This window comes from Cucurbita pepo, chromosome LG10 (assembly GCF_002806865.2).
Source record: "Cucurbita pepo subsp. pepo cultivar mu-cu-16 chromosome LG10, ASM280686v2, whole genome shotgun sequence".
NCBI lineage: Eukaryota > Viridiplantae > Streptophyta > Magnoliopsida > Cucurbitales > Cucurbitaceae > Cucurbita > Cucurbita pepo.
The window spans coordinates 195,628-220,809 of NC_036647.1; the positions used below are offsets into that span (position 1 = coordinate 195,628).

A 25,182-nucleotide genomic window follows, 5' to 3' on the forward strand; every position below is an offset into this window, starting at 1 on the left:
AATTTTAATATATCATTTATTTATTTATTTTTACAAATTAATATATACAATAAAAAAAATAGCATTTAAATTAATTATTGATTTTTATATTTGTAACGTCTGGGGTAATTTTGGATTTAAGGAACATACTAGAAAGGAAAATAAAAAAGCCCAATAGAAATCTCGGCCCAAAAACGTAACTTATGACCCAATCATACGAAAATTTACCCAAAGGCTCCATTGTTTGCCTTAGCCTATGTGGGGTTGATGCCGATGTTAATTTTTCAATCTCGTGCGACCTTAGCTAGTGAAGTTCTTAGTTAATCCAATTCGACCTCCTTCCACCTTGTATACGAGAGAAATGAGATACATTAGGCTATCCTTCATATAATTACTTTATTTTGAAGTAGTGAAGGTAACCTTTTACGCCTTAGCTCATCCATCTCGTGCATTGACGAGATATGACGGATGCATTTACTCCCAACTTACTCTTCAATTTACATATGTAATTATTTTATCTAAATATTAATTATATATCTTATAATATGAACTAAATCGCTATACATTCTAAAGTACGTGGACTAAATTGTTTCAAACTAACCTTTGTAAACTAAATTTTTATTTTTTTTATACAGCAAATGAACACATAGAAATTTTGACACGTGTCCTTGAAAGAGCTAGTACACGTCAGTTACTGTCGAACTATGTTATTGTCACATAAACTAATTATTATTTTTATACAATCTTAGTGTCTAACACCTAAGTTGTTGTGTTGTGTGTGTTGTGGTGGGTAGTTGGTTATTTGTTATTTATAAGACAGATATTTACATGGTTTAATTGTCCAGATCATAAGAATGATTCACTCGGAAAAAAATATAATTACACTTTTTTAACATGTATTTGGTGACGTACCTAGCAAATGTTATTTTTTATACATAAAGTGTGAAGTCTATTTGTAAATGATGAAAGTAGCAACTGTATATCAACTGAATATTTGGCTAAAATTTTACATTCTCTACGATGTTGAATCACTCAGATCAAATTTATAATCAAGTTGGTAGGTTATAATATATTATGTTAATTTTGCATTGTTCAGCGAGTTTTTCGAGAGGTGACTTCTCTTGCTTGCTTGTTACACGAGTTATCTTCCAAAAGAGGTGAATTAATCTTCTCCATCCAAGATCGGTTATAGAGACCCCATATACTTAAGACAAGAAAAATGTGCACTAGAAGTGGTCAGAAATGCCGTCCAGCCTCTAGAGGGATACAATGGGAAAGATAGCTTTTGATATTTAATACACTGTCGAAATATATTTCAAAATCTCACTCCTAACCTCGTATGTGTAGCTTCAAAACGATGCTCATTTACATAGACGTTTATGGATAAAAAAACAAGAGTTACCCTCACGTATCGACGTGCAACCATAATCTCGTATAAGTTAGAAACAAGTGAAACCTTTGGCATATAGGTAATAATTTACTATATTACATTAATACAACAACATTATAAAAATAATCAAACAAAGTGAAGGCCACATTACATCTATAATAAATGCAGAAATATAAGAAGATCTAACGATGTCTCGTTTGTATGGTAGTGTGATTATGTCAATTAATTTATACAAATATTTTTATAAACATACAAAAATAAATCATATTATAAAGTATGGATATCGACCTACAACTTATTTTAGTCGCATGCATTTATTATTAATCATTTAAAGTTAGCGTGTGATACATCATTGTGGTGGAGGAGTTTGTGGAATAATTTTGTTATGCAATTTCTAAATTTAAGAATTATTACAAGAGGTGTAGTTGAAAATGATTATAGAATTGATAATTATAAAAAAGTAGAGATAATTTGATGATAGTTTTTTTACTTTAATCCGACTTTTAAGTATTAACGTGAATATCAACATCATTGATACTTATTCATTAGTTTAAGACGGTAAGTCCTTTTAACTTTATGTTTATTGCATAGGAAAAAAAAAAGAAAAACTTTTAGATAAGATCAAACATAATAATATTTTTATTATTTGAACGGAAAGTGGGAAAGTTTTTAAATTAAAACAAAGAACTCAACACGTACGCATAATTCGGGCATATTTAATATAGTCAAGAAAAAAATGGAAATAATAAATATAAGACAACGGTCAATCACGTCACATGCAGCAAAGGAGGCAAACCAGATATGTGATTTTAAAAAAAAATTAAATATTCGTTACTAACTTACCATATCAACTCAAGTCAGTTCAATTTTTTTTTTTTAAATTAAGCTATTAAATATAAATTTAAATTTTATGTGAAATAAAATATTAAAATTGTATTTAATAGAGAAAAAAAAAAAGTTGGGAGATTAAATCAGTAATTACAAATTTTATTTTTAAAATTTGAGGTGTGTTTATTTGAAAAATGGGCATTTGGGAACATTTCCAGGCTTTGAAAATGCCCGCGGACGGATTTAAATAATCTGAATTAGTGCAAAAAGAAAATCGACCGGGCAGTTCAATTGGATCACTATCCGCTCCCCAGCTACTCTCACTATAGTCTTGTTTATAGCTTTGTTTCGGACCCCACTGCGGACCCTACAATTTGAACCGCTCAACCATTGTAAAATTTAATCTAATATACGTCACGCGCTGTCAAGAATGTTCGTAAGACCACGCGCTTTCCTCTGCCACGTTGTCGCTTTTTATTGGTTCATACTGACACGAGTGCAGGCCGACGAGTGGGAATGGCTCTCCCCGAATGCGTACACCCCAAAATACCCTTCTGTCTCACAGAGAATGAGAAACGAAAAAAAAAGAAAAAAAAGAAAAAAAAGAAAAAAAAGAGGAGGAGCGAAATCTCTTTCTTCCACTCTCTCCCCATCGCTTCTTCTTTCGCGCTTCCCTTTTCCCTCCCCTCCCCTCTCTCTGTCTGTTCGCTCTGATTCAGGGCATCGCTTTGTAGCATTTCTTCGTCGAGACTTGCGTTCTGCCTGTTGCAGGTACTTGCCTTTGAGGAATATAGAGATAGAGACAATTCTGCATTTGTTTTTGTTGTAGATAGGATCAAAAGTTAGTAAAAAATGTCGGAGGAGGAGAAACTGCTTAAGGAGGCGAAGAAACTACCGTGGGAGGATCGGCTGTCGCACAAGAATTGGAAGGTCAGGAGCGAGGCCAACATTGATCTAGCAGCCGTATGCGACTCCATTACGGATCCTAAGGATTCTCGTCTCCGCGAATTTGGTGAGTCCACTTAGGTCCATTTCCACTTATTAGATCTGTTATAATGGCTCTGCAGCTCACCATTGACGATCGAGTGTTTTGATTGGTATGGATCTTTGCTCATGCATTTCGTTTCTGATTTCTTTAGGTCCGTTATTTAGGAAGACCGTCGCGGATTCTAATGCACCAGTGCAAGAGAAGGCACTGGATGCATTAATTGCTTACTTACGAGCTGCTGACGCAGATGCGGGGAGGTGGAAATTCTTTTGTTGCTCTATCTGAACCCGTAACTTTATTTAGTCATCCACATTTGTGTTTCTGGTTCTTTAGAGTTACCGGTTAACGTTCTGATTGTATTTTCTTTTGGAAATTGTCGTTTATAGGTTTGCCAAAGAAACTTGTGACGCAATTGTTGCAAAATGCTTAACTGGTAGACCTAAGACCGTGGAGAAAGCCCAAGCAGTGTTTATGCTCTGGGTAGAACTAGAAGCCGTGGATGTTTTCCTGGTATTTTTTTTCCTAATCCCATAGTTTCAAGCATTGATTTTAGAATGTTGCATTTTGATGCCAGCGGTTTATATTCCATGGTGCACGTTTCAATCATTAGGAAGTGTGCTAGCATACTGTATACAGTTTTTGAAGATTGAGAGTGGTTTATGAGATTCATAAGAGAATATCACTTTTGGAGGTGTACATGCTTCCTCCTAGATTTTCTTATTATTTGCTTTGGCAGTTTTCAAGTATGGAGGCTTTGCTTCTTATTTCTTATGGGTAAAACTTAGAAGTTAATTTTCTAACTACTCATATGATTCCAATAATAATAATATCAAATTCATGTGTTATTCCACCAAATTATACTTTAACGACCAGGACTAGATTTTAAGACACAGTTATAACTATACTTACAGATACTTGGACGCATCATTAAATTTCTTGCTTACACCTGAATATTCAAAATAGGGAGAATGTGATCATATCTGTGCTTGGAGGAAGAAGCATACTTATTTCACATTGGTCGTGAATAACACATGAATTTGATATTATTATTATTGGAATCATACTGCATTTCCTCCAAGCACAGGAAGAAGCATATCTGTGCCTGAATATTCAGAAAAGCATACTGCATATCTGTTCCTATTTTGAAGAAGCATACTGCATTTCTGTACTTATTTCACAGATATGCTTTTTTGAATATTCAGGCACAGGAAGAAGCATACTGCATTTCTGTGCCTGAATACTTATTTCAGGCACAGAATGTGATCATAACTATACTTTTTTCTTTTTGCAAACTGCATTTTCATTTTTTTCCTTCGTTTCATCAGTAACATATATTTCAGATCGTTTAGAATAAAAGACTAACGCAAACTGCAATTTCAATTCATTTGACATTTATATACATGTATTGAGGCCTATTCTTGCATCTCACATCAGAAGGTTTATGCTATTATAGGATGCAATGGAAAAAGCTATAAAGAATAAAGTTGCAAAAGCAGTTGTCCCTGCAATTGATGTCATGTTTCAAGCTTTGAGGTTTGTATTTTGATATTGATGGTGTAATTTTTTTGTCATTTATTTTTATTTTATTGTGTAATTCATTTATGATTTTCCTCATGAAAATAGTGACTTTGGAGCAAAAGTAGTTCCTCCAAAACGAATTTTAAAGATGCTTCCAGAACTCTTTGACCATCAAGATCAGAATGTTCGCGCATCTTCTAAGGGATTGACACTTGAGCTTTGTCGTTGGATTGGGAAAGACCCAGTAAAGTCTATATTGTTTGAAAAAATGAGGGATACAATGGTATGATGAATATTGATAGCTAATATAACATCCTTTATCAGTTCCTAAATGTAATTTTTTTTATCTTGAATTTTCAGAAAAAAGAGTTGGAGGCTGAGCTTGTCAATGTTACGGGGTCTGTTAGGCCTTCTCGGAAAATAAGGTTAACAACATCTTGTCTCTTTACATTCTTGCTAGTGCAACTTTATTTTTTATTTATTTATTTATTTTGTAAAGATATTATTACTATTGGCCTGATGGTGATTAGATCATGTCCTCTGAGCTGCCTTACTTGCCGTATTCACTTCAATTTTCTTTCATTGGAATGGCTATCATGTCGTTTTATTTTGATAACGAAATCTTATTTTTACTGGGATATTGGCAATTGTTTTTTTTTTCTTTTTGGGTTTGCTAACACCAATGGTAGACTTGAGATAAATTTTGTTTTATCAGTTTAAAGGTATAATTTTTTTTAGTGAAATTATGTCGACATTTTAATATGCTGACATGTTGAATGTTGTTGCTGTGTTGACAATTTCAAGCATTTTTAATTTGAGGATAAATTGAAAATGCTGCTATTATTGAAGAGAGAATGTAGAGAGAGGGAATAAGCAAGCTGTAGAGTATTGTGGGTGTTATACGGATGATAGGTGGGTGGACAACTAAACTTATGGTACTTATCTTGTATGTAGCTTGTTGCCGCCAAGGTATATCATAGCATAAGACCACAAAAATTCTGCGTCTAATGTTAATGCTGGACAGAGTTTCATAATATTAGTGGTTTTCCTCACATTAATTATTAACTAGCTCTTTCTCTATTGTTTTTCCCTCTTTTCTTCCCCTACTTTTTAAACCGTTCAAATGATTTTTTTATTCTTCATATTCATAAATTTGGAACTTCAACTTATTTTTCGATATTAATATTTTCTCTATTGATTGCTTACCGATAGTATCTTTGTTGTTTAACAAGATGATCTCTGTTTTGTGGTTAATTTTGAAGTTTGTATGATGTTATAAATTATAACTTTATAAGTTTTTTCAGCTTTTATATAAATCCCACATTAGCTATTTTTACATCGAACTTTTTCATAGCAGCCAATTTAAAGGTTTCCTTATTGTATTCCTGTTGAGATTAATTATGTTACTTAGTTAGGTCCGAGCAAGACAAAGAGCCAGAAAAGGAAGATGCTTCTGAGGCTGTTGGTACAGGACCTTCTGAAGAATCTGTAGCTGATGGTATGTAGATGTTTACATATCAGTTTTCTTCATTTATTGTGATTAATTTTTGTTTGTCTAATGCTATGTATTTTGAGCAACATGAACAAAGCATTTATTAATCACTAAAAGCTTCTGACATTTAATACCCTTCAATTGTCAGTTCCTCAGGAAATGGATGAATATGATCTTGTTGATCCAGTAGACATATTGACTCCATTGGAAAAGTCAGGATTTTGGGATGGAGTGGTTGGTGATTTTGACCTTTTTCAATATATGTTTTCTATTAAAATATAAATTGTAATATGTATTGTAATATATATCTACTTTTGTTCCTACTAGCTGATTAAACTTAATGTTGATAGCCTTGAACTTCACTAGTTTTGCTACCCCACAAACTTATTTGTTAATTCTTGTTTTCTTTAGAAAGCTACAAAATGGTCAGAAAGAAAAGAGGCTGTTGCTGAACTAACCAAACTTGCTTCAACGAAAAAGATAGCACCTGGTGACTTTTCAGAAGTTTGTAGAACTTTAAAGAAGGTAAGATATCGTCTCTGTGACCCTTTTTTCTCTCTCAGGGGCTTGAATGGATTTCTTTGGCCAATTATATTTCTGTCAGTCTTTCAATTTGAAAAATAATTATGATAGGTCTCTGATTTCAATACCCTAGTCTGCAACTGCCCACCCAATGAACAAGACACTTTTGCTGCTTTGCAGTGCTAGTCTAGTATTCTCTATTCTGTAGCAAATATGTGATGGTGTAACATTCTTATATGTATCAATCATGTATATCATTTTTATATTACATTTCAGGGTCGTTTATAAGAAAAGCGTTTACAAAATTGGATCTGTTTAATCAGTAACCTTAATTTTCTTGCAATCCATTATAGTTACCTGAATTTTCTTGCACATATTGAAGAAAGATTACTTGCTTGAAAAAAGGTTCCATTATTTGACTTACCAACAAAATTTTGAACAATCATCACAGCTGATTACAGATGTGAATATTGCTGTTGCTGTCGAATCCATTCAAGCTATTGGCAATCTTTGCAGGGGTCTCAGAGCCAACTTTTCTGGGAGTTCACGATTCCTATTGCCAGTTTTACTTGTATGTATAATAGCTCATATTTTCCCCTAAATTGTTTAAAATATCTCAATCAAGATATTTTTTGCCGTCCATGTCACAACGATGTTATATTTTCTTATCTTCTTGTTAATGAATTGTTTTTGGCACGCTTCAGACCATGCTAACAATTGGATTTCGTTGTTTTTATAGGAAAAACTGAAAGAAAAAAAACCTGCTCTGACGGAGTCATTAACTCAAACTCTCCAAGCGATGCATAAGTCTGGATGCCTTAGTCTTTCTGACGTCATTGAAGGTGAGAGTTCTATTTGCTAGATTTGTCCTAGCAATTTTTAGGTAATGTTTGGGTCATAGTGTTTTTATTATTATTTTTTTAATGAGAAAAACAACATTTCATTGAGAAAATTGAAAGAATACGTAGGTACCTACAAAAATGAAGCCCACAAAAGGGAGCACTACTAAAGAATGCTTACGATTATCCAAAAACAAGAAAAAAAATAGAGAATTAGGAGCATGGTTTAAGCTGTTCAAACTTTCTTCTTTCATCCCTAATTTTTTTTTTACATTTTTTTATCATTTCCAATTGGAGCGACATTTTTTTTGTTGTCATTCTTTAGACTATGGAGTTCTTTCCTTAGTAAAATAAGGTGGGAATGATTTTAATCATTGCTTTTGTGGCAGATGTCAAGACAGCAAGCAAAAACAAAGTTCCTCTTGTCCGCTCATTGACTTTAAGCTGGGTTACTTTCTGTCTTGAAACTAGTAACAAAGCTGTTGTCCTGAAGGTGCATAAGGAATATGTCCCTATATTTATGGAGGTCAGTGAATCCCATGCTTTAAGATTTTCTATGGTTAGTTTTTTAGTGTGTTATTTCAGAATTGTTTTATTTTCATCTTGTGCACTCTTTATTTCAGAATTCTCCATGTTTGTTTCTTTCAATTTATTCTTCTTCTTTCATGTTGTGGCCTGTGGGATGGGAAGTTTGGATTGTGAGAAACAAGACTGTTTCAAGGCATCGATACATATGGAGGGGATGTTTTCTATTTTTGTCTTTTCTTCTTTTTGCTTTCTGTGTGGCTTCCTTGTCAACTTATTTCGTGAATTTCTCTACTTTGATGAGAGCCAGTTAAAGCCTCTTTTTGTTGAGGCTTTGCCTGCCACTTATGTATATTATTCTAACAAATTAGTTTCCTGTTGGAAAATAAAGTTGTATCTCTTTTCAAATGGTTTCGAACAAGTATCATTTCTTATACATATGCGTAAGTGTGGGTAAACTATGTTTCTTATGCTTATATCATATTTACATGTGGGTATGCCAACATGTGGATTTTTTTAAACCCTAAATGTGGATTATTAACCCTTTCTCCTATTATTCTCTTTCTTTAGGCTTTACCCATTTGTTTATGCTATTCATTTGTTTGTCTTACTGAATCTTAATATAAATTTTTTCCCCCATTTTAGAGCCTTAATGATGGGACCCCTGATGTGAGGGATACGGCCTTTTTGGCATTGGCAGCAGTAGCAAAGGTAAGTGATTTCAGTCAACTACATATTTTTACATACTTTTTTAAATTAATACTTTGATTCTGCTGCTGCTGCCGTAACAACTTTCTGCTTGACTATGCTAGTCGGTAGGCATGAGACCTTTGGAGAGGTCCGTGGAGAAACTGGATGATGTGAGAAGGAAAAGACTATCTGAGATGATTATGGGCTCTGAAAGCAGTGTACCTTCTAATGGCTCAGGTTATTGACATTGAGTTTCTAGTAACTCAGAAATTTGATTAAATATTACCTAATTGATTTTTCTTTTTCATTTATTTTCTAACTTTGCATTTCTCGTTTTTTCCGTTTAAACTTTTAGCAAAGTTCACACTACTATAATTTATGTTAACTTTCTGAAGTATGTATCATGGCAATGCAGCAAACCAAGCTCCTGGTGCAAGTGTTTCATCAGTTTCGGTAGGTCATGGATATTAAGATGTTTTCTACCAATGTTCCCAGCTTTGTATATGCTATATAGTTTATATAATTTTTCTTGAAACAATATATAAAATATGTTACTAAGAGCATTCTACCTTGAAATGATTCAAGTTTTTACTGTTTATGAATCCAAATGAATGATGCATTTCTATGTCATTTTCCTATTATGAGAACCAAAGCTTTCCGACAAACATGAGAAGAAACAGTGTTTGTATATCCTATACACATTGCATGACTTGGTGCCACGATTAAATGGGCAAGCTGTAAGCGCTCATATACCTTACAGTTACTAGTCATAGGTTTAAACCATGGAAGTTATCTGCCTTTAAGGGTCATATCTGGTAAACCCATATGCCTCTCTATGAATTTCTGGATACTTAATCTTGTAAAGTTGGGCTGGTTTGTGGGATTTTTCAACGTGTGTGTAATAGTATGAAAATCCATGATTAGAAAAAGAACACATTTGTATGTGTTAGTTTTTTCGATAGAAAACGAAGGTTACTTGTATAAGATAATGATAAAGAGTAAAAAGATGAGTTATATTATCAAAGAGGTGAACTTTCCAGATTGAATATCCCTCTCCTTCTTCCTGTTTTGATATATCGGTCGGTCGTGGATGTTATTATTAACAATCAGTTGGATCTTATATTGGTTTGTCTCCACATGGTACCTCAGTCCTGTCTTGGTCTTAGTTTCTCATTTTCTATTCTTTTAGTATTTGCTTTCTCTTCATCAATATTTAAACTGTTTCTTACAGAAAAATCTTCATTTTTTTTAATTTTTTTTTTTTATTTTCTTAGTTATTATTTTATGGTGATATAATGGATTGAATATTTATGCAGGATTCAGGCGGTTTATTTGTCAAAAAATCTGCAGCAAGCATGCTTAGTGGAAAGAGGCCTGCACAGGCAGCTGTGAGTTAATTTTACCAGTGTTCTGGTTTCCAATGCAAAAAAAATTTATTCATTACTTGTGCAATACTTTCTTGTCATTATAATATATTCTTATAGTTCTATTTATATTTGCCAGCCTTCTAGTAAAAAAGGAAACTCGGCGAAATCAGGCACCAATAAGAAAGCAGATGGTAGTGTACCTAGTGGAGCTCCACCAAAATCTTCCAAGCCCATTGAAGTTCCAGAAGATGTTGAGGTAATCTAATAATTTGTCTNTTTTTTTTTTTTTTTTTTTTTTTTTTTTTTTTTTTTTTTTTTTTTTTTTTTTTTTTTTTTTTTTTTTGTATTAAGTTAAGACATTGAATCTGCTTGCGATGAGAGTAGATTGTTATGTTTATTCCGGGCGTATATGCTAGCTTCTTTTATTCTCATACTGAATTTTGGGTGGAATTCTAATTTTCTATTTGTGCTAGTTTTCTGAAGATCAAAGGAAGGTTTTATTGATTTGCTTCTTACAAGAAATATCTTTGTTTATGGTTGGCTGCTTTTTTATGTATTGACTAATTTTGCTGTTTTCACTAAACATTTGTAGCCGGCTGAGATGAGTCTCGAGGAGGTGGAGAGCAAATTAGGTTCTCTTGTTGAAGCAGATACAGTTTCTCAATTGAAGAGCACTGTGTGGAAAGAACGACTTGAAGGTTCTCATATTAATAAACTGTTGTTATTACCTATTGTCTTAGTAGTTACTCTTATGTTCTCAAACTCCTATAGCACTTTTACTGCTAATGATGTTAAAAAGCCAATTTGTTTCTGGAATGTACCTGCTAAATAAATAACCGTTTTTCACTTTTCTGTCCATTTCAATCCTAGATACTAACCAACTTTAGTTGTCTAGCTAACAACAGTTATGTTTTAAGATTGATGCTCAAATGGAAGAAAACCTAGTAATATTCATTTAAAGAACAAAAGTTGGCCAATGTGGGACTGCATATTGGTTAATTCAGCATAATATATCTAGCTCTACTTCTCAGGGTTGGTTCCCTTTTGTGGATGTGCGGCGGACTAATTTGTTATTGCATTGACTCTTAAAAATTATAACTTATGTTTCAGCAATATCTTCATTGAAGCAACAAGTGGAAGGTTTGGAAGATCTTAACCCATCAGTTGAGATACTTGTTCGTTTACTTTGCATTATCCCTGGTTGGAGTGAGAAAAATGTTCAGGTTTTATTCTAATACTGCTACTTTACATTTCTCTTATTTATATGCTTTGGTGGGTTATTATTTAGTTATGCGCTCAAGCTGAATGATGCAGGTCCAGCAACAGGTTATCGAAGTCATTACTTATATAGCCTCCACTGCCAAAAAATTTCCAAAAAAGTGTATTGTACTTTGCCTTTCAGGTGGGTACCTTGGACCTTTGCAATAGTTACACTTGATTAATCTAGATAGTATAAGTTTTTTTAAGGAAACTCATTTTCCCTGATCCAGCCTAATAGTTAAAATTGATTATTCTCGAGCAAAGAAAATCTCAAAATAAACTATATTAGCAAATAAATCCACTACCGATTTCAAGTATAACCAAATGTATATCCACAGGTCATGACCATTAACTAACAGAAACTTGCTGAAATGCCCGCCAATTAGAGTTGATAATAAAAGTAGTATAATTAGAAAAAGTTTTTGAGAAGAATTACAGTGAAAAGCTATGAAACTAAGCCAACTCCAAGATTTCCAATTTTGTTCCCTTTGCATCGAAAATTCAGTCTCTTTCCAGCCAAATTTCCCAAGCAAAATCTTTTTTAGTCTTGACTCAAAGAATCTTTGACCAAACAAAAGCTGCTCAATTCTATCTTTAGCCGTTTCATCAAAGACCCTGGAGCTTGAAACAGTTATCACAACTGAAACAAAAAATTTCAAAATCAAGAAAATCTCAGTTTCTTTTGTAAATAAGCTAAAAATTCTAGCTGTAAGAGAATAGGGACGTTCCACTCAGCATCATTTCCCTTTCTTTCTACATTTTTTTAAATTTTTTTATGAAATTTTATTTTACATTGGTAACCAGTGGAAATATGAATACCTTTATATTATGTACTTGATAGGTATAAGTGAACGTGTAGCAGATATTAAAACTCGTGCTCAAGCGATGAAGTGCCTTACCACTTTTTCAGAAGCAGTTGGTCCAGGATTTATTTTTGAAAGAGTATGGTTCTATGGATTATATAACCGGCATTTCTATTATGGCAAAATCCATTTTCACTTTTGTACCTTTATCTGCATGTTTATTATTGTTTGTGCTTAAAGTAGATTAGACAGAATTTTCAAGTAATTACCGTCTCTATAAATTTGTTTTTTTCTTCTATATATTAAATTCTATTCCTTCAAACTTTTAGCTCTTTAAAATCATGAAAGAGCACAAAAATCCGAAGGTCCTTAGTGAGGGACTGTTGTGGATGGTTTCTGCTGTGGAAGACTTTGGTATATCTCTATTAAAACTCAAGGTACTTGGTTTTTCTTTGTATTTGAAAATTGGAAGCCTTTTGGTTATTCTTTCTGAATATTTTATGGTTTCATTGTTGTATGATCTATGTACTAATGGATGAAAATAAATCTCACAGGATTTAATTGATTTCTGTAAAGAAACTGGTCTTCAGTCTAGTGCCGCTGCTACAAGGAATGTTACTATTAAGCTTTTGGGTTGCGTGCATAAATTTGTTGGACCAGGTGACTGTATCCTTCCTTTCTGTTTCTTGGACTGTATCTTGAACCATTGATATTATAATTCCACCTCTAACCTTCTTTCAATTTTTGCAGATCTTAAAGGTTTTCTTTCGGATGTGAAACCTGCACTGCTTACTGCAATTGACACTGAATTTGAAAAAAATCCATTCGAGGTATGTTAGGCCCTAGATCATACATACACTGAATAAAAACCCTAATTTATTTTTGTATTGGATTCTCTGTGTTTTTTAGAGTTCATTTCTCTATTATATTTTAGGGTGCTGCTGCTGCTACAAAAAGAACAGTTAGGGCAGAAGAACTAACATCATCATCTGTTAGTGGGATGGATGGCCTGCCACGCGAAGATATCAGTGGGAAGATTACACCTACACTGCTGAAGAATTTTGAAAGTCCTGACTGGAAGGTTCTACTATTAGTTTTAAAACTTGTAGTCCACTGCGTTTGTTTAGTGTTTTCTGTTTAATAGTTGACTTTACTAGAAATTATTTATTTAACTGCTTATTGCTTAATACGCGTTTCTCACATTTCAGGTCCGCTTGGAGTCTATTGAAGCTGTGAATAAAATGTTGGAAGAAGCTAATAAACGCATTCAACCTACTGGAACATGTNCCCCCCCCCCCCCCCCCTTTTCCATTTTGATTATTTTTGTTTGTTGATTATTTTTGTTTGTTGATTATTCATTTGTAAATATTTTCCAGCTGACTTACTTGGAGCTTTAAGAGGGCGCTTGTATGATAGCAATAAAAATTTGGTCATGGCAACTTTGGCAACCATCGGTAATGTTGCATCTGCTATGGGGCCATCTGTTGAAAAGTCAGGCAAGGTTTGTTGTGAATCCTTAGATAATTTCTTCTTAGTCTTTTACTCTTTAGGAAGTTGAACTTAGTCCTTATGGCTTTATCTTGTTCACAGGGAGTGCTGTCAGATGTCTTGAAATGTCTTGGTGACAACAAGAAGCATATGAGGGAAGCCACTTTGACTACTTTAGATGCCTGGCTAGCTGCTGTCCATTTTGATAAAATGGTATGTCTTCATCCTCTAAGGTAAAGTTGCAATCAATATCTAACTCTATATGACAGTAGATGTTTGTCCTTTCTTCAGATTCCTTACATGACATTAGCTCTAGTGGATAATAAGGTCAGTGCAGAAGGGCGGAAGGACCTCTTGGAATGGCTGTCGAGGAAGCTTTCTGGAATCAATGATTCTTCTGATTCCATACAATTGCTTAAACCAGCTTGCTCTGCTTTGACGGTATCTATATTGCTGACAATTTGGTTGGAATTTTTGTGCATATATTTTACTTGTCCTTCTGTAATTCCTTATTAGAATAAAATTTAATGTAGGACAAATCCTCTGATGTTCGAAAAGCAGCAGAGGCATGCATTACTGAAATTTTAAAAGCTGGGCGACAGGAAGCAGTATGCATCATGAAAATTATTCCGCATTTACTATTCTATTGAGTTCTGAGTATTTCTTTAATCTTCTGTCTTCCTTATCTTTAGGTTGAAAAAGTTCTTAAAGATATTAGTGGGCCAGCTTTGCCCCTTGTTCTTGAACGATTAAAACCCTATGGTGCATTTCAAGGTATGTTGCTAGCTCTTTTAGGTTACATTTATTTCTGTTTTACTTCGGAATTAAATTTATTCAACTCACTTCTCGTAGAATCCTTCGAGTCAGCTAAACAAATTACCTCAAGCTTGACATCCAAAACTGCTGTAAAGGTTGGAAAGGCCACTTCAAATGGTGTTGCTAAGCATGGAAATAAAGCTATATCATCTGTATGTTTATCTTGCTAGAATCAGTAGCATTTTTAATATTGAACTAATTTAGCTACCCTATTAATTCTCTCTTTCCGCCCTCAATTCGCCCATCTATTTTTACAGAGAGGCGCCATTTCAAAGGGAAATAGGACCGAATCCTTAATATCTGCGCATGACTTGGCAGTTCAATCACAGGCTTTGTTAAATGTCAAAGACTCAAATAAGGTGCCTCCTCTTCTGGTCAACATCCTTCTACATGATCTTGTAAACCAATTTGCTTAAGTTTTTCATTTGATTGACTTGTTCATTTGTAGGAGGAAAGAGAGAGAATAATAGTTCGCAAGTTTAAGTTTGAAGAACCACGCATAGAGCAGATTCAAGACCTTGAGGTTTGTAAATAAGTGTGCTGTGTATCTGTACTTGTTGAATGAACTTTATTTTGTGGTCTAATTTCCGAATGTTCACATAGATACATTTTTAAATTTCTGAATTGTTGTTTCCATGCAGAATGATATGATGAAGTATTTCAGGGAGGATTTGCAGAGAAGGCTGTTAAGCACTGATTTTAAGAAGCAAGTTGATGGTCTAGAGATGCTGCAAAAGGTGTTTTGCTTGGGAATGCTGTCTTTTATATTGATGCCACATTCCAAAATGTCATATTTACAAACTTTTTTGATTCTCCAGGCACTTGCGTCAATTGGAAAGGATATTATTGAGGTTTTAGATATTCTATTGAGATGGTTTGCTCTGCAATTTTGTAAATCAAATACAACATGTCTATTAAAGGTATACCTTAGACTTTCCCTAAACACATGCTTCCTTTCCACTTTTTTGCACACATTATTTTCCATCTGGGATTTCTAATTAGGTAGAAATGATCAGGTGTTAGAGTTTCTTCCTGAACTTTTCGAGACCTTGAAGGAGGAAGGTTACTGTATAAATGAGTCTGAAGCGGCTATCTTCCTTCCATTCTTGATAGAGAAGGTGCTTTATTGTGCTCTGGATTTTCTTTCAAGTAGTTGATTGTGTGTGTGTATATGTGTGTTTTTTTTTCTTTGTTTTTTTTTATGAGGAACAAACTTTTGATTGTATGAAACTTTGTGTTGTTTAGCTAATGTTGAGATGCCCAATTGTTTCATGCATTGTTGTTGTTTATTCTAATTTGTTTTGTATCTGCAAAAGACACTTACGTCCACTATGCTGCAGTTGGGTCACAATATTGAGAAAGTGAAGGAAAAGATGCGGGAGCTGACAAAACAAATCATACAGACCTACTCTGCAACAAAAATGTTTCCTTACATACTAGAGGGTTTACGTTCTAAAAACAATCGCACTCGGATTGAATGTGCTGACCTTGTTGGATTCTTAATTGATAATTATGGATCTGAGGTAAAAACGTTTATAAGTTTTTGCATATATGAAATTTTTGGTTTCAACTAAATGCTTGTGTTTCCTCCTTTTTTAGATTAGTGGGCAGTTGAGATCGCTGCAACTTGTTGCAAGCTTAACAGCAGAACGTGATGGTGAAATTAGGAAAGCTGCTCTAAATACACTCGCTACTGGATACAAGATTCTTGGTTAGTTTTGATGTCTGCCCCATCAGGAGGGATCCAATGATAATGAAAACCCTTTTAGATCTGTTTTCTTTAACCTTCATCAAATGTTTTCTAGAACCACCAATGTCCTCTTAGTTTTATACTTGTGTTCTGACCAAATAGTTTGTTGTTGTTGTTGTGTGTGTGTGTGTTTACAGAATTTCAGATCATATCCTTTGATAAGAAAATATAAATATGCTTTATGTATGTTTTTTCCTTCAATTATTTAATATTATATATTTCAGGTTGTAATATTGTATAGCATCGTCTTGTTAGCTTCATCATTTTTCTTGGTGGAGATAGCGAGAGACCAATGTTAATTTGGCTTCCTTTTCTTTTGTTTATGTTTGAATAGATGATTTTTTTTTTCCAGCTTTTTCCCTATCTTGTTGTGACAATGTTCCGTATGGCTGTGCTGAATGTTTGTTCTTCTTTGTAGGTGAGGAGGTATGGAGATATGTGGGAAAACTGACAGATGCTCAGAAAAGCATGTTGGACGATAGATTTAAGTGGAAGGTCTGTTTATATTTTACTTGTATAAATGTTCATGCATGCTTGCAAACAACTTACATGCATTGAATAATAGGATAGCTACAATATCATCGATACATGAATGTATAGATGCGCTAACTATGTCTGGAACTATAAATTTCATGGTCTAGCTTCTACTATTTTCCCATTTTCATGTTCTTGTTCAGATAAGAGAAATGGAGAAAAAGAAGGAAGGGAAGCCTGGTGAAGCTAGAGCTGCTATGAGACGGCCTCTTAGAGAATATGAGTATGAACCCGATTACAACAAATCATTTGTATTTTATTTTTTCAATCGGTTTAATATTGTGACATGACGTGATGATCGTGAAGCCTACTGGAGTGAGTATGTTTTCTGAAATGACTGTAGACCTACTTTGTGACAGTCTCGTAGGGAATATGTTTATGCTCCTAGAGTGGAATAGTTGAAAGTGATGTATGGAGTTTACTTGAGTTTGTTTCCTGCTGCTACCGGCAGACCACACAGGAAACACTAGATTTTAATGGGACTTAAGAGGGTGCTCTTTATTGTAGATGTTAGCTTACACGACAAATGAAGCCATTCACTGGTTTTTAACTGTCGTGGTAAAAAAGTAAGATTGAATCAAGATTGGTTTGCAAGTTTACAACTTTCTAAGAACTTCGGAGGTCCTTGGTGTTCCTGTAGCAAAACCTTTTAAATGGACAAAACTCTGCTTAAATATGAAGATATGGACCCTGCCAGATGCATAAATAAAGATTTGGAATTATAATTGAAACACTGTGATTATACTCATTGAAGGTTCTAAATAATTTCTTCTTAAGGAGGGTTGAAAGAAGTTGGATATCCTTTTTTGGCTCTCACTTGGTGGAAAGAATTCATCTTACGTTCATTATCTTCCATTTTTTAGAGTTTATCTTACCTTTTGGCCAATTGAAGGTCCTTTTTCTAGTCTCATAAGAAAGTTCCACCTCTTTTGTTTAATTTCACCATGTCAGTGAAATGGATGGATGAATGTTTTTTAAGGGAAAAATGCATGCATAATAGATGGACTTAACCATATTGTATGGCACTTATATTGAATTTTCCAGTTCTGGGGCTATTCTTCATCACAATATTCATTGAAGTATGGTTTTTTAGTCCCTTAACTTCTTAATCTTAGTTTTGTAATTTCTTTCTAGATCTGATGTAGCTGAGCAAAGTGGGGAAGTTTCTCGATCCATGTCTGGAACAATTTCAACAAGGTATTTGGAACTTTTTAATCTTTGAGACAATTTTCCGCATCATAAATGCAAAATGTATGCCTTGTCAAAGATAATTGTCTTCAGGCTGAATTATGTGTCTCGATGCCATGAATGCTATGCCCTGTTTTTTCAGAGTTCTTTTGAACCACTGGTTTGCTTTGTTTTGCCACTAGTTTTCTTTGGTTTCTTTCTTTCTCTCCCTTGTGTTTGAGCAATAGTCTCTTTGTATTTCATCAATGAATAGCTTCGTTTCTTATTAAAAAAAAGTGCTAAGTGCTATGTTCTTTGCTTTTTGGATGGGATGCCTATTTCTTTAAGTGATGTCTAGAAACAAGTCTTTATTTCTCTAGTTTTTCATTGTACCATATTTGTGTTACATAACTTTTTATTTTATTGGACTCAAATTTCTTAAGAGTTATTGGTTTTATTGTGTTTAGCTCCAGGAAAAATTATGGTTCTGAGCTTCATATGGAGAGGCAATCGGTGCCTCAACCACTTACAACGGCTAGTGGTCCCACAGACTGGAATGAAGCAATGGACATTATTTCTTTTGGCTCACNTCTTTTTTTTTTTTTTTTTTTTTTTTCCTGATGAATTTTTACTCCTAGGAGTTGCATTTGCCTTTTTATGTACAAATAGATACTCTTGATTTATTGACGCCCTACAGCAGGATTAGGTTTCACATTGAAATATACTTGTAAACACTAAAGGTCCATGGAAATGCAACTGAAGAAATCTTAATTTTTAATGACGTATTACACTAGAGATTAGGTTTCACATTGAAATATACTTGTAAATACTAAAGCTATAAAACCACACTCAAACATCGTAGACCAAAGTTAGGCAAATACTGTTAAACATTCCCAAGGTTCAAAGTCATTGAAGGATTCCTTTTTTTCCATTTGAATTTGAATAGTTACACTAGAGCCAAAATCAGGCTTCCATAGAGGTTTTGTATATTTTTCCTTCATGCCAAACAATCTATATATTCTCTTCAGTTCATATGATTCGCATATGCATGAGTGTATAATATTACGTATACTTCACTTATCGGCTTTTCCACCATTGATTACCTTTGCAGATGAATAGTATTAGGCACCTAGCTTCCGCTTCCTTTACATTTAAATAATTGACACTCGATTGTGGTTATCTTGTGTTTAAATAGTTTACTTATGGGATTTGTCTTTTGAAATGTAATAAATATTGGACACCTTTTGCAGTCTGTGGAAGGAATGAAAGTTGTATGTCATGAGTTGGCTCAAGCCTCCAGTGATCCAGAAGGCAGTTCAATGGACGAGCTAGCAAAGGATGCTGATAGGCTTGTTTTATGCTTGGCAACAAAAGTACGAACAGAGCATTTTCAGCCTTCCATATTTGGATTTTCTTTGCTCATTTTGTGAATTGCTTGCCTCTTTTTCCTGTTCTGTGCATAGGTTGCCAAGACTTTTGACTACAGTTTGACTGGAGCTTCTTCAAGGTCCTGTAAATATGTACTCAATACCCTTATGCAGGTGCTTACCAGTCAATTTTCATTGGGGTTCTAAGAAGTATGCTTTTGTGAATTCTACACAGGAGTTGTAGCAACTGAAAACATGCACTAAGTCTGCTGAAAGAATTGTTTTATATGAAATGTCCAATCTATTTCTTTTCTACGAGCTTTGTAAGATGAAACCTTTCTTGTTTATTGAAAAGTTATTTTTTTCTGCAGACTTTTCAAAACAAAAGACTTGCTTATGCTGTCAAGGAGAATACTCTGGACAATCTTATTACTGAACTTCTTTTGTGGCTTTTGGACGAACGAGTCCCGCATATGGATGATGGCAGCCAACTTTTGAAAGCTCTAAATGTTTTGATGCTTAAGATTCTGGTCATTATTTTCTCAAGATGCTTCTTTTTTGTAGGAATTTTAGGAAATTGTTTTTAACTAGTTAAAGCTGTATGTTTTTTCGTACAGGACAATGCAGATCGTACTTCTTCATTTGTGGTACTAATTAATCTGTTACGTCCATTGGAACCCTCAAGATGGCCTTCAACCGGGTCCAAAGAGTCATTTACTTCCAGAAATCAGAAGTTCTCTGATTTGGTTGTAAAATGTCTTATTAAACTTACAAAGGTAGGTCTGCATTACTCCCATTAATTTAATTACTCCATTTTGTATACTTTTTTGCGCTATCATTAACTTACAAATTATTTTTAAAAATGTACATTTTATATGATAAATATGAAACACAAATTATCAAACTAAATGATACCACTCAAAATATTGTACTAAAAAATGCAACAAAAAAATAAAAATGTAATATAAATTATATAATAAAATGAAATAGAAAAGAAAAACATGAACATAATTAAAAAAAAAAAAAAAAGGAAAAGTGAGCTAGAGGGTAGAGAGACTAAGAAAGAAGAGGAAATGGAACCCTCTCATTTACCAAGCTGGGAATTTGAAAACATAAAAAAGAAAAGAATGCAACAGAAATTAAACTAAATATAAATTAAATATAAAAGAAAAGAAAAGCGTACGATAATTGAAAAGAAAAAAAAAAAAAAAGGAAAGGAGATGGAGAGGGTAGTGCATAAGAAAAAGGAGAAAAATACCGAAGTTTATCATGCTGAGGATTCGAACTCATGTCCCCAATTAACAGTACAACATTCCCCAAGCTGCCAAAGTTTTTTAGTCAGATTCAAAATGGAATATTATTTTGAAAAATGTATGAAATTCAAACTCTAGTTCACCAATATATTGGTGATGTCGTTGATATTTCATCGATATTGCTGATAACTTGCTGATATCAGCGCTATGGGAAGGACAAAAAAAAAATTCCTTTGTATCGTTGTTGGAGGTGTGAAAGTGATATATTGACGTTATCAGACGATGTTTCACTCCATGGTCATACATGGAAATCTTGTTCCCAATTGCAAGTTGTAACTTTTCATCCCATGGACATCTTCATAGACAATGTTCAGGACTGGTAGATTCAAGGAGGTCCCGGGTGACATTTTTCTAGACAAAATTATTACTCACTCTTCTTGAGGTTCTTGTTGCAACCTTTTTCCTCAGCTATACCTATGCTCTCTCTTAATGAATGTATGTGTTCTATCAAGAAAGAATAACAATCTTGAAAATGGGACTTGTGAATATTGGAGTGATACTTCTTAATTTCCCTTGTATACATGGTAAAGTGCACACTGAAGTATGGGAAGTTCTTCAGAATTACTTATTGCTGGCTGGCATACTTCTTGAAAGAAAATTGCCTTGACATTTACACTACTCTTTTTTAAAGAAAAGAAAAATGAAAAAATTCAAGAAACAGGACTTCAGTATTATGGAAATGGTGTTTCTCTATTGCGTTGTGTTTATGTATATGTATGTATGTGTGTATGTATGTACATACCATCAGATAAATTCTGGCTGTTCTCTTTGGTGGTCGAGAGAGATATTTAGGAATTGGCTTACTGGTGACACAGGTCCTTCAAAGCACTATATATGATGTTGATCTTGATCGCATCCTGCAAAGCATCCATTTATATTTACAAAATCTGGGGATGGAAGAAATTAGGAGAAGGTATCTATTGTATTTTGGCATATGGTTTGTTTATGTAACATACATAACTTGAACAAATAATTACAAAGATCTTACCTTTGGTTTATATTATTTTATTTATGTGGCTCTTCTTCTTCCTCATTGAAGAGCTGGAGCTGATGATAAACCCCTTCGAATGGTTAAAACTGTTCTACATGAACTTGTAAAGCTTCGTGGGGCTGCAATAAAGGGTCATCTCTCTATGGTTCCTATTGATATGAAACCTCAGCCAATTATTCTTGCCTATATTGATCTTAATCTTGAGGTAGAACAATTTATATGGTCAATTCTATTATTATTATGTTACTGAGAAACTATGATAACTTTTGATGTCTCTACATCCAAGCAGACTTTAGCCGCAGCCAGAATGTTGACCTCAACTGGGCCTGTTGGCCAGACTCATTGGGGTGACTCAACAGCAAATAATTCATCTTCTGGCACACAGTCTGCTGATGCACAATTGAAGGTTATCGATTCCTTGCATACAATTTATACTTTCTTATTTGTCTTTGAAGTTATCGTCAGTTATGTTTACATTGTTGCATTTATTTTCTTTTGCCTTTCTAACTTGCGTCTTAGATAAACCATATTCTGATTTTCTGCATTTTACTGCAGCAAGAACTTGCTGCTATATTCAAGAAAATTGGGGACAAGCAGACATGCACCATTGGATTATATGAGCTATATAGAATAACTCAACTTTACCCAAAGGTAATGGACTATCTTCTTACATAAGTATTGTTAATAGTGGGTCTGTGTGTGAACAGAGAGAGGTAAGATTTTCATTCAGATGAAATACTAGAATAAAGGCTCTATTACGCAACTAGAGAAGAACGTTAATCAGACTCCCAGTTACAAGCGAGTGGCCCAGAACTTCAAATTTTGGGTTGGGCTTTGTATTTATGAAAGGATGACGATAACTTGCTTTGTCTTTCTAAAATATAGAACTGAGAAGCCTCTGTTGTTTTCTTGGTGTCTTAGCATCATCCCTTGCTTTTCTCAGGTTGATATATTTTCTCAGCTTCAAAATGCAAGCGAGGCATTTCGCACATACATTAGAGATGGTTTGGCCCAGGTTTGTTTATTTGTCCTTGCCGTGAATAACTACTGAGATATTGGAATTATCAAGTTAACAGAATGTTTGAGGAGTTGAAGCTATGTTTTACATTTTTCTCCAGTTTTAGTTGTGGACAATGTGTTATTGACTTTGTGCTTATTGTGTATGGCATGAAAAAATTATTGCATCTCCGTGTCTATCAAATACAAATCGGTTGACTGTTCCTCATTATTGCAGCAAAACTACTTTTATATAATATAATTTCATTGCAGATGGAGAGGAATGCAGCAGCTGGAAGAACGCCTTCAAGTTTGCCATTGTCAACCCCTCCTCCAGCTTCCTTGACTTCTTCGCCCGACTTTGCACCCATGTCTCCTGTACATACCAATCCTTTAACTGAAGCAAAATCGCTGAATGTGAAACCTGAACCGGCTAACTTTACTTTGCCACCATCATATACTGAAGACAATCGGATAATTACATCAAGAGGTCCCACGCCTGATTACTCACTTGGAGACCAAAGGAATGACAAATACATAAGTGGAGGTAAAATGTTACTGTTTTTTGAGTCGTGCTCCTCTTTTCTTATGTTTTCTTATGGGATCTGATAGTGAAAAAAATTCCTGGAAAGCTCAGTAACGAGTGGGACACTTGATGCAATAAGAGAGAGGATGAAAAGCATGCAATTAGCTGCGGCTGCTGGAAACCATGAATCGGAAATCAAGCCGTTAATGTCTGTAAACGACAATTTGCACCAAGGAATGATTGCTCAAATGCCTCAAGTGTCCGAGGACGTCGGTGTCGAAAATTCTGCTAAAAGTGGGGTCCTTCCCATGGACGAGAAGGCACTATCTGGACTTCAAGCCAGGATGGAAAGACTTAAAAGTGGGTCTATTGAACCTCTGTGAAACAGACATAAGATTTGAGAGCTACCAAGATATCGAAGTCTGAATACAAGCCATTATCGTGTACGATAGAAGAGCAAAAAAGAAAAATGTGGATGCCGGTAATAGAGATTAGTGCATCTTTTTATTGGTTGCTGGTGCTTATTTTTTAAGAGAGCAAGTTTATTGATATTTCAGGAAGGCGGGTGGTTAAAAGTCGCCAGCATTTGTATTTGTGTTTTAAAGAATTGCTATTAAACCAATGGCAGTCACTTCCATTGCATATATATTTGGAATCACTTACAATATTATTATTCTTTTGTGCCCTTCAAATTACCCCACCGTAAGGGTAAGCGGTATTCCTCACAGCGCTTTGAACGGTAAATGAAAATATTTACTTCCAGCGTCTGATCATTGGTCATTCTTTATGAGCACTTCCTCAATTTAACAATCCCTTTGTGCTAAACTAAATATCAATGATTTAGGTGAGTAACAGTTTAGTGGTACAAGCTTTATCAGTGTAATGTAGGTTCATTTGCCAGAATGAATGAAATCTAGATGAGTTTTATTTGTATTATTTACAAATCTGTCCATCATTTTTTCTTCTTTCTAGGTTAGCCTCCTATAAGCGTAAGATACTAAGAAAAAGAAAACCCATCATCCATGCAATAGTGTTGTCGCAGGTACCCATCTATATAAAAGACCGAATCAAGGTCTTCTTAGGATTTGAACTGTTTAACCTTTATGGATAGTTATTCAAATAGGACTGCTGAACTCGGTTTGTTTTTTGTTTTTTTTTTTTTTTTTAAAGAACACATTTTGAGTATAGTATGAAAAAGTTCTTCAATGCAAGAACGAACCGATCATATGAAAAGAATAAGTGGAGAATTTGGATGTGGATGGAGTTGAAACTTTAGACTTAAATTTAATTAAAGAAACGTGAAGGGAAATGAGTGTGAATGATTTGAAGTCAAATAGCGGTGCAAAAAGGCGACCAAATATTCTCTAAAAAAAATATAAAAAGTTGTCTTGTCGGTGAGTGAGGGCCAAAGCAAACTCGTCTCAACCACTATTCTTAATTTGGGGGTCTTAACTTCACGAACCTTCCCCACTGCTTTTATTCGTGTATTAATTGAATGTACAATATCTGTTCAACAGCTGCAGTCCCCGCCGCCCCCCTTCTTGAGAATCAGTTCAAACCCATTTCTTTAACCCAACAAAAAAAAAAACAATAATGATACATCAAATTGTCGACATTTGAATCTGTCCACACAAAAAAAAACAATAGAACGTCTTTATTCCCACTTCATCTAATTCAACCCTAAATACTGTCCCTATGGGGTTTACTCGGGAATAATTTTGTAGCTTACACGGAATTACTTTTTTAATGTTTGTTTGTTCCTCTAATCATGCTGGGAAGAATGTGCTTTCTTAGTTAGGTTTAGACTTTTTAAAGTTTGGTTTGGACTTTCCTTACTTATTTAAGTTTGTGATGATAAGGTTGGTATTTTATTGGTTGAAACCGATGTGATTTATTAGTGCAAAAACTTTGTATTAAAAGAATATTTTTAAAGGATGGATAGAAGAAGCAATTAATAACATTTCATTAAATAATGCTATGGTGTATTACAAATATGGGTGTTTTCTTAGTGGGTTGAGGTGAGGAGGACCCAT

The 25,182-nt window shown here is 34.2% G+C and overlaps 1 protein-coding gene across 1 annotated transcript; it reads left to right on the plus strand.

The window, feature by feature from the left end:
- Nucleotides 1–2,801: 2,801 nt before the first annotated feature.
- On the plus strand, nt 2,802–23,916 carry LOC111803376 (protein MOR1-like). Its single transcript, XM_023687742.1, has 55 exons — nt 2,802–3,209; nt 3,337–3,442; nt 3,572–3,695; nt 4,639–4,718; nt 4,809–4,986; nt 5,064–5,128; nt 6,119–6,201; nt 6,344–6,429; nt 6,607–6,720; nt 7,169–7,288; nt 7,457–7,559; nt 7,946–8,082; nt 8,727–8,792; nt 8,894–9,008; nt 9,187–9,224; nt 10,088–10,159; nt 10,275–10,394; nt 10,731–10,836; nt 11,249–11,361; nt 11,453–11,540; nt 12,240–12,340; nt 12,531–12,638; nt 12,756–12,861; nt 12,952–13,031; nt 13,136–13,282; nt 13,410–13,485; nt 13,578–13,702; nt 13,792–13,902; nt 13,981–14,130; nt 14,223–14,297; nt 14,382–14,463; nt 14,542–14,657; nt 14,763–14,864; nt 14,954–15,028; nt 15,147–15,242; nt 15,324–15,425; nt 15,522–15,623; nt 15,846–16,028; nt 16,105–16,216; nt 16,674–16,750; nt 16,933–17,012; nt 17,924–17,986; nt 18,424–18,545; nt 18,713–18,717; nt 19,204–19,329; nt 19,420–19,497; nt 19,695–19,853; nt 19,941–20,099; nt 21,452–21,549; nt 21,676–21,832; nt 21,917–22,033; nt 22,183–22,278; nt 22,571–22,642; nt 22,897–23,170; nt 23,261–23,916. Exons 1-55 carry the CDS (start codon nt 3,050–3,052, stop codon nt 23,530–23,532), a joined length of 6,078 nt encoding a protein of 2,025 aa, XP_023543510.1. The 5' UTR covers nt 2,802–3,049; the 3' UTR covers nt 23,533–23,916.
- Nucleotides 23,917–25,182: the final 1,266 nt, after the last annotated feature.

Bases quoted from the DNA above. Each gene is read 5' to 3' on its own strand.
- LOC111803376 (XM_023687742.1), top strand. From the start codon at position 3,050: ATGTCGGAGGAGGAGAAACTGCTTAAGGAGGCGAAGAAACTACCGTGG. The intron at 10,395-10,730 runs GTAATCTAATAA...AAACATTTGTAG, and splicing joins AAGTTCCAGAAGATGTTGAG to CCGGCTGAGATGAGTCTCGA. The intron at 13,703-13,791 runs GTTTGTTGTGAA...TCTTGTTCACAG, and splicing joins CTGTTGAAAAGTCAGGCAAG to GGAGTGCTGTCAGATGTCTT.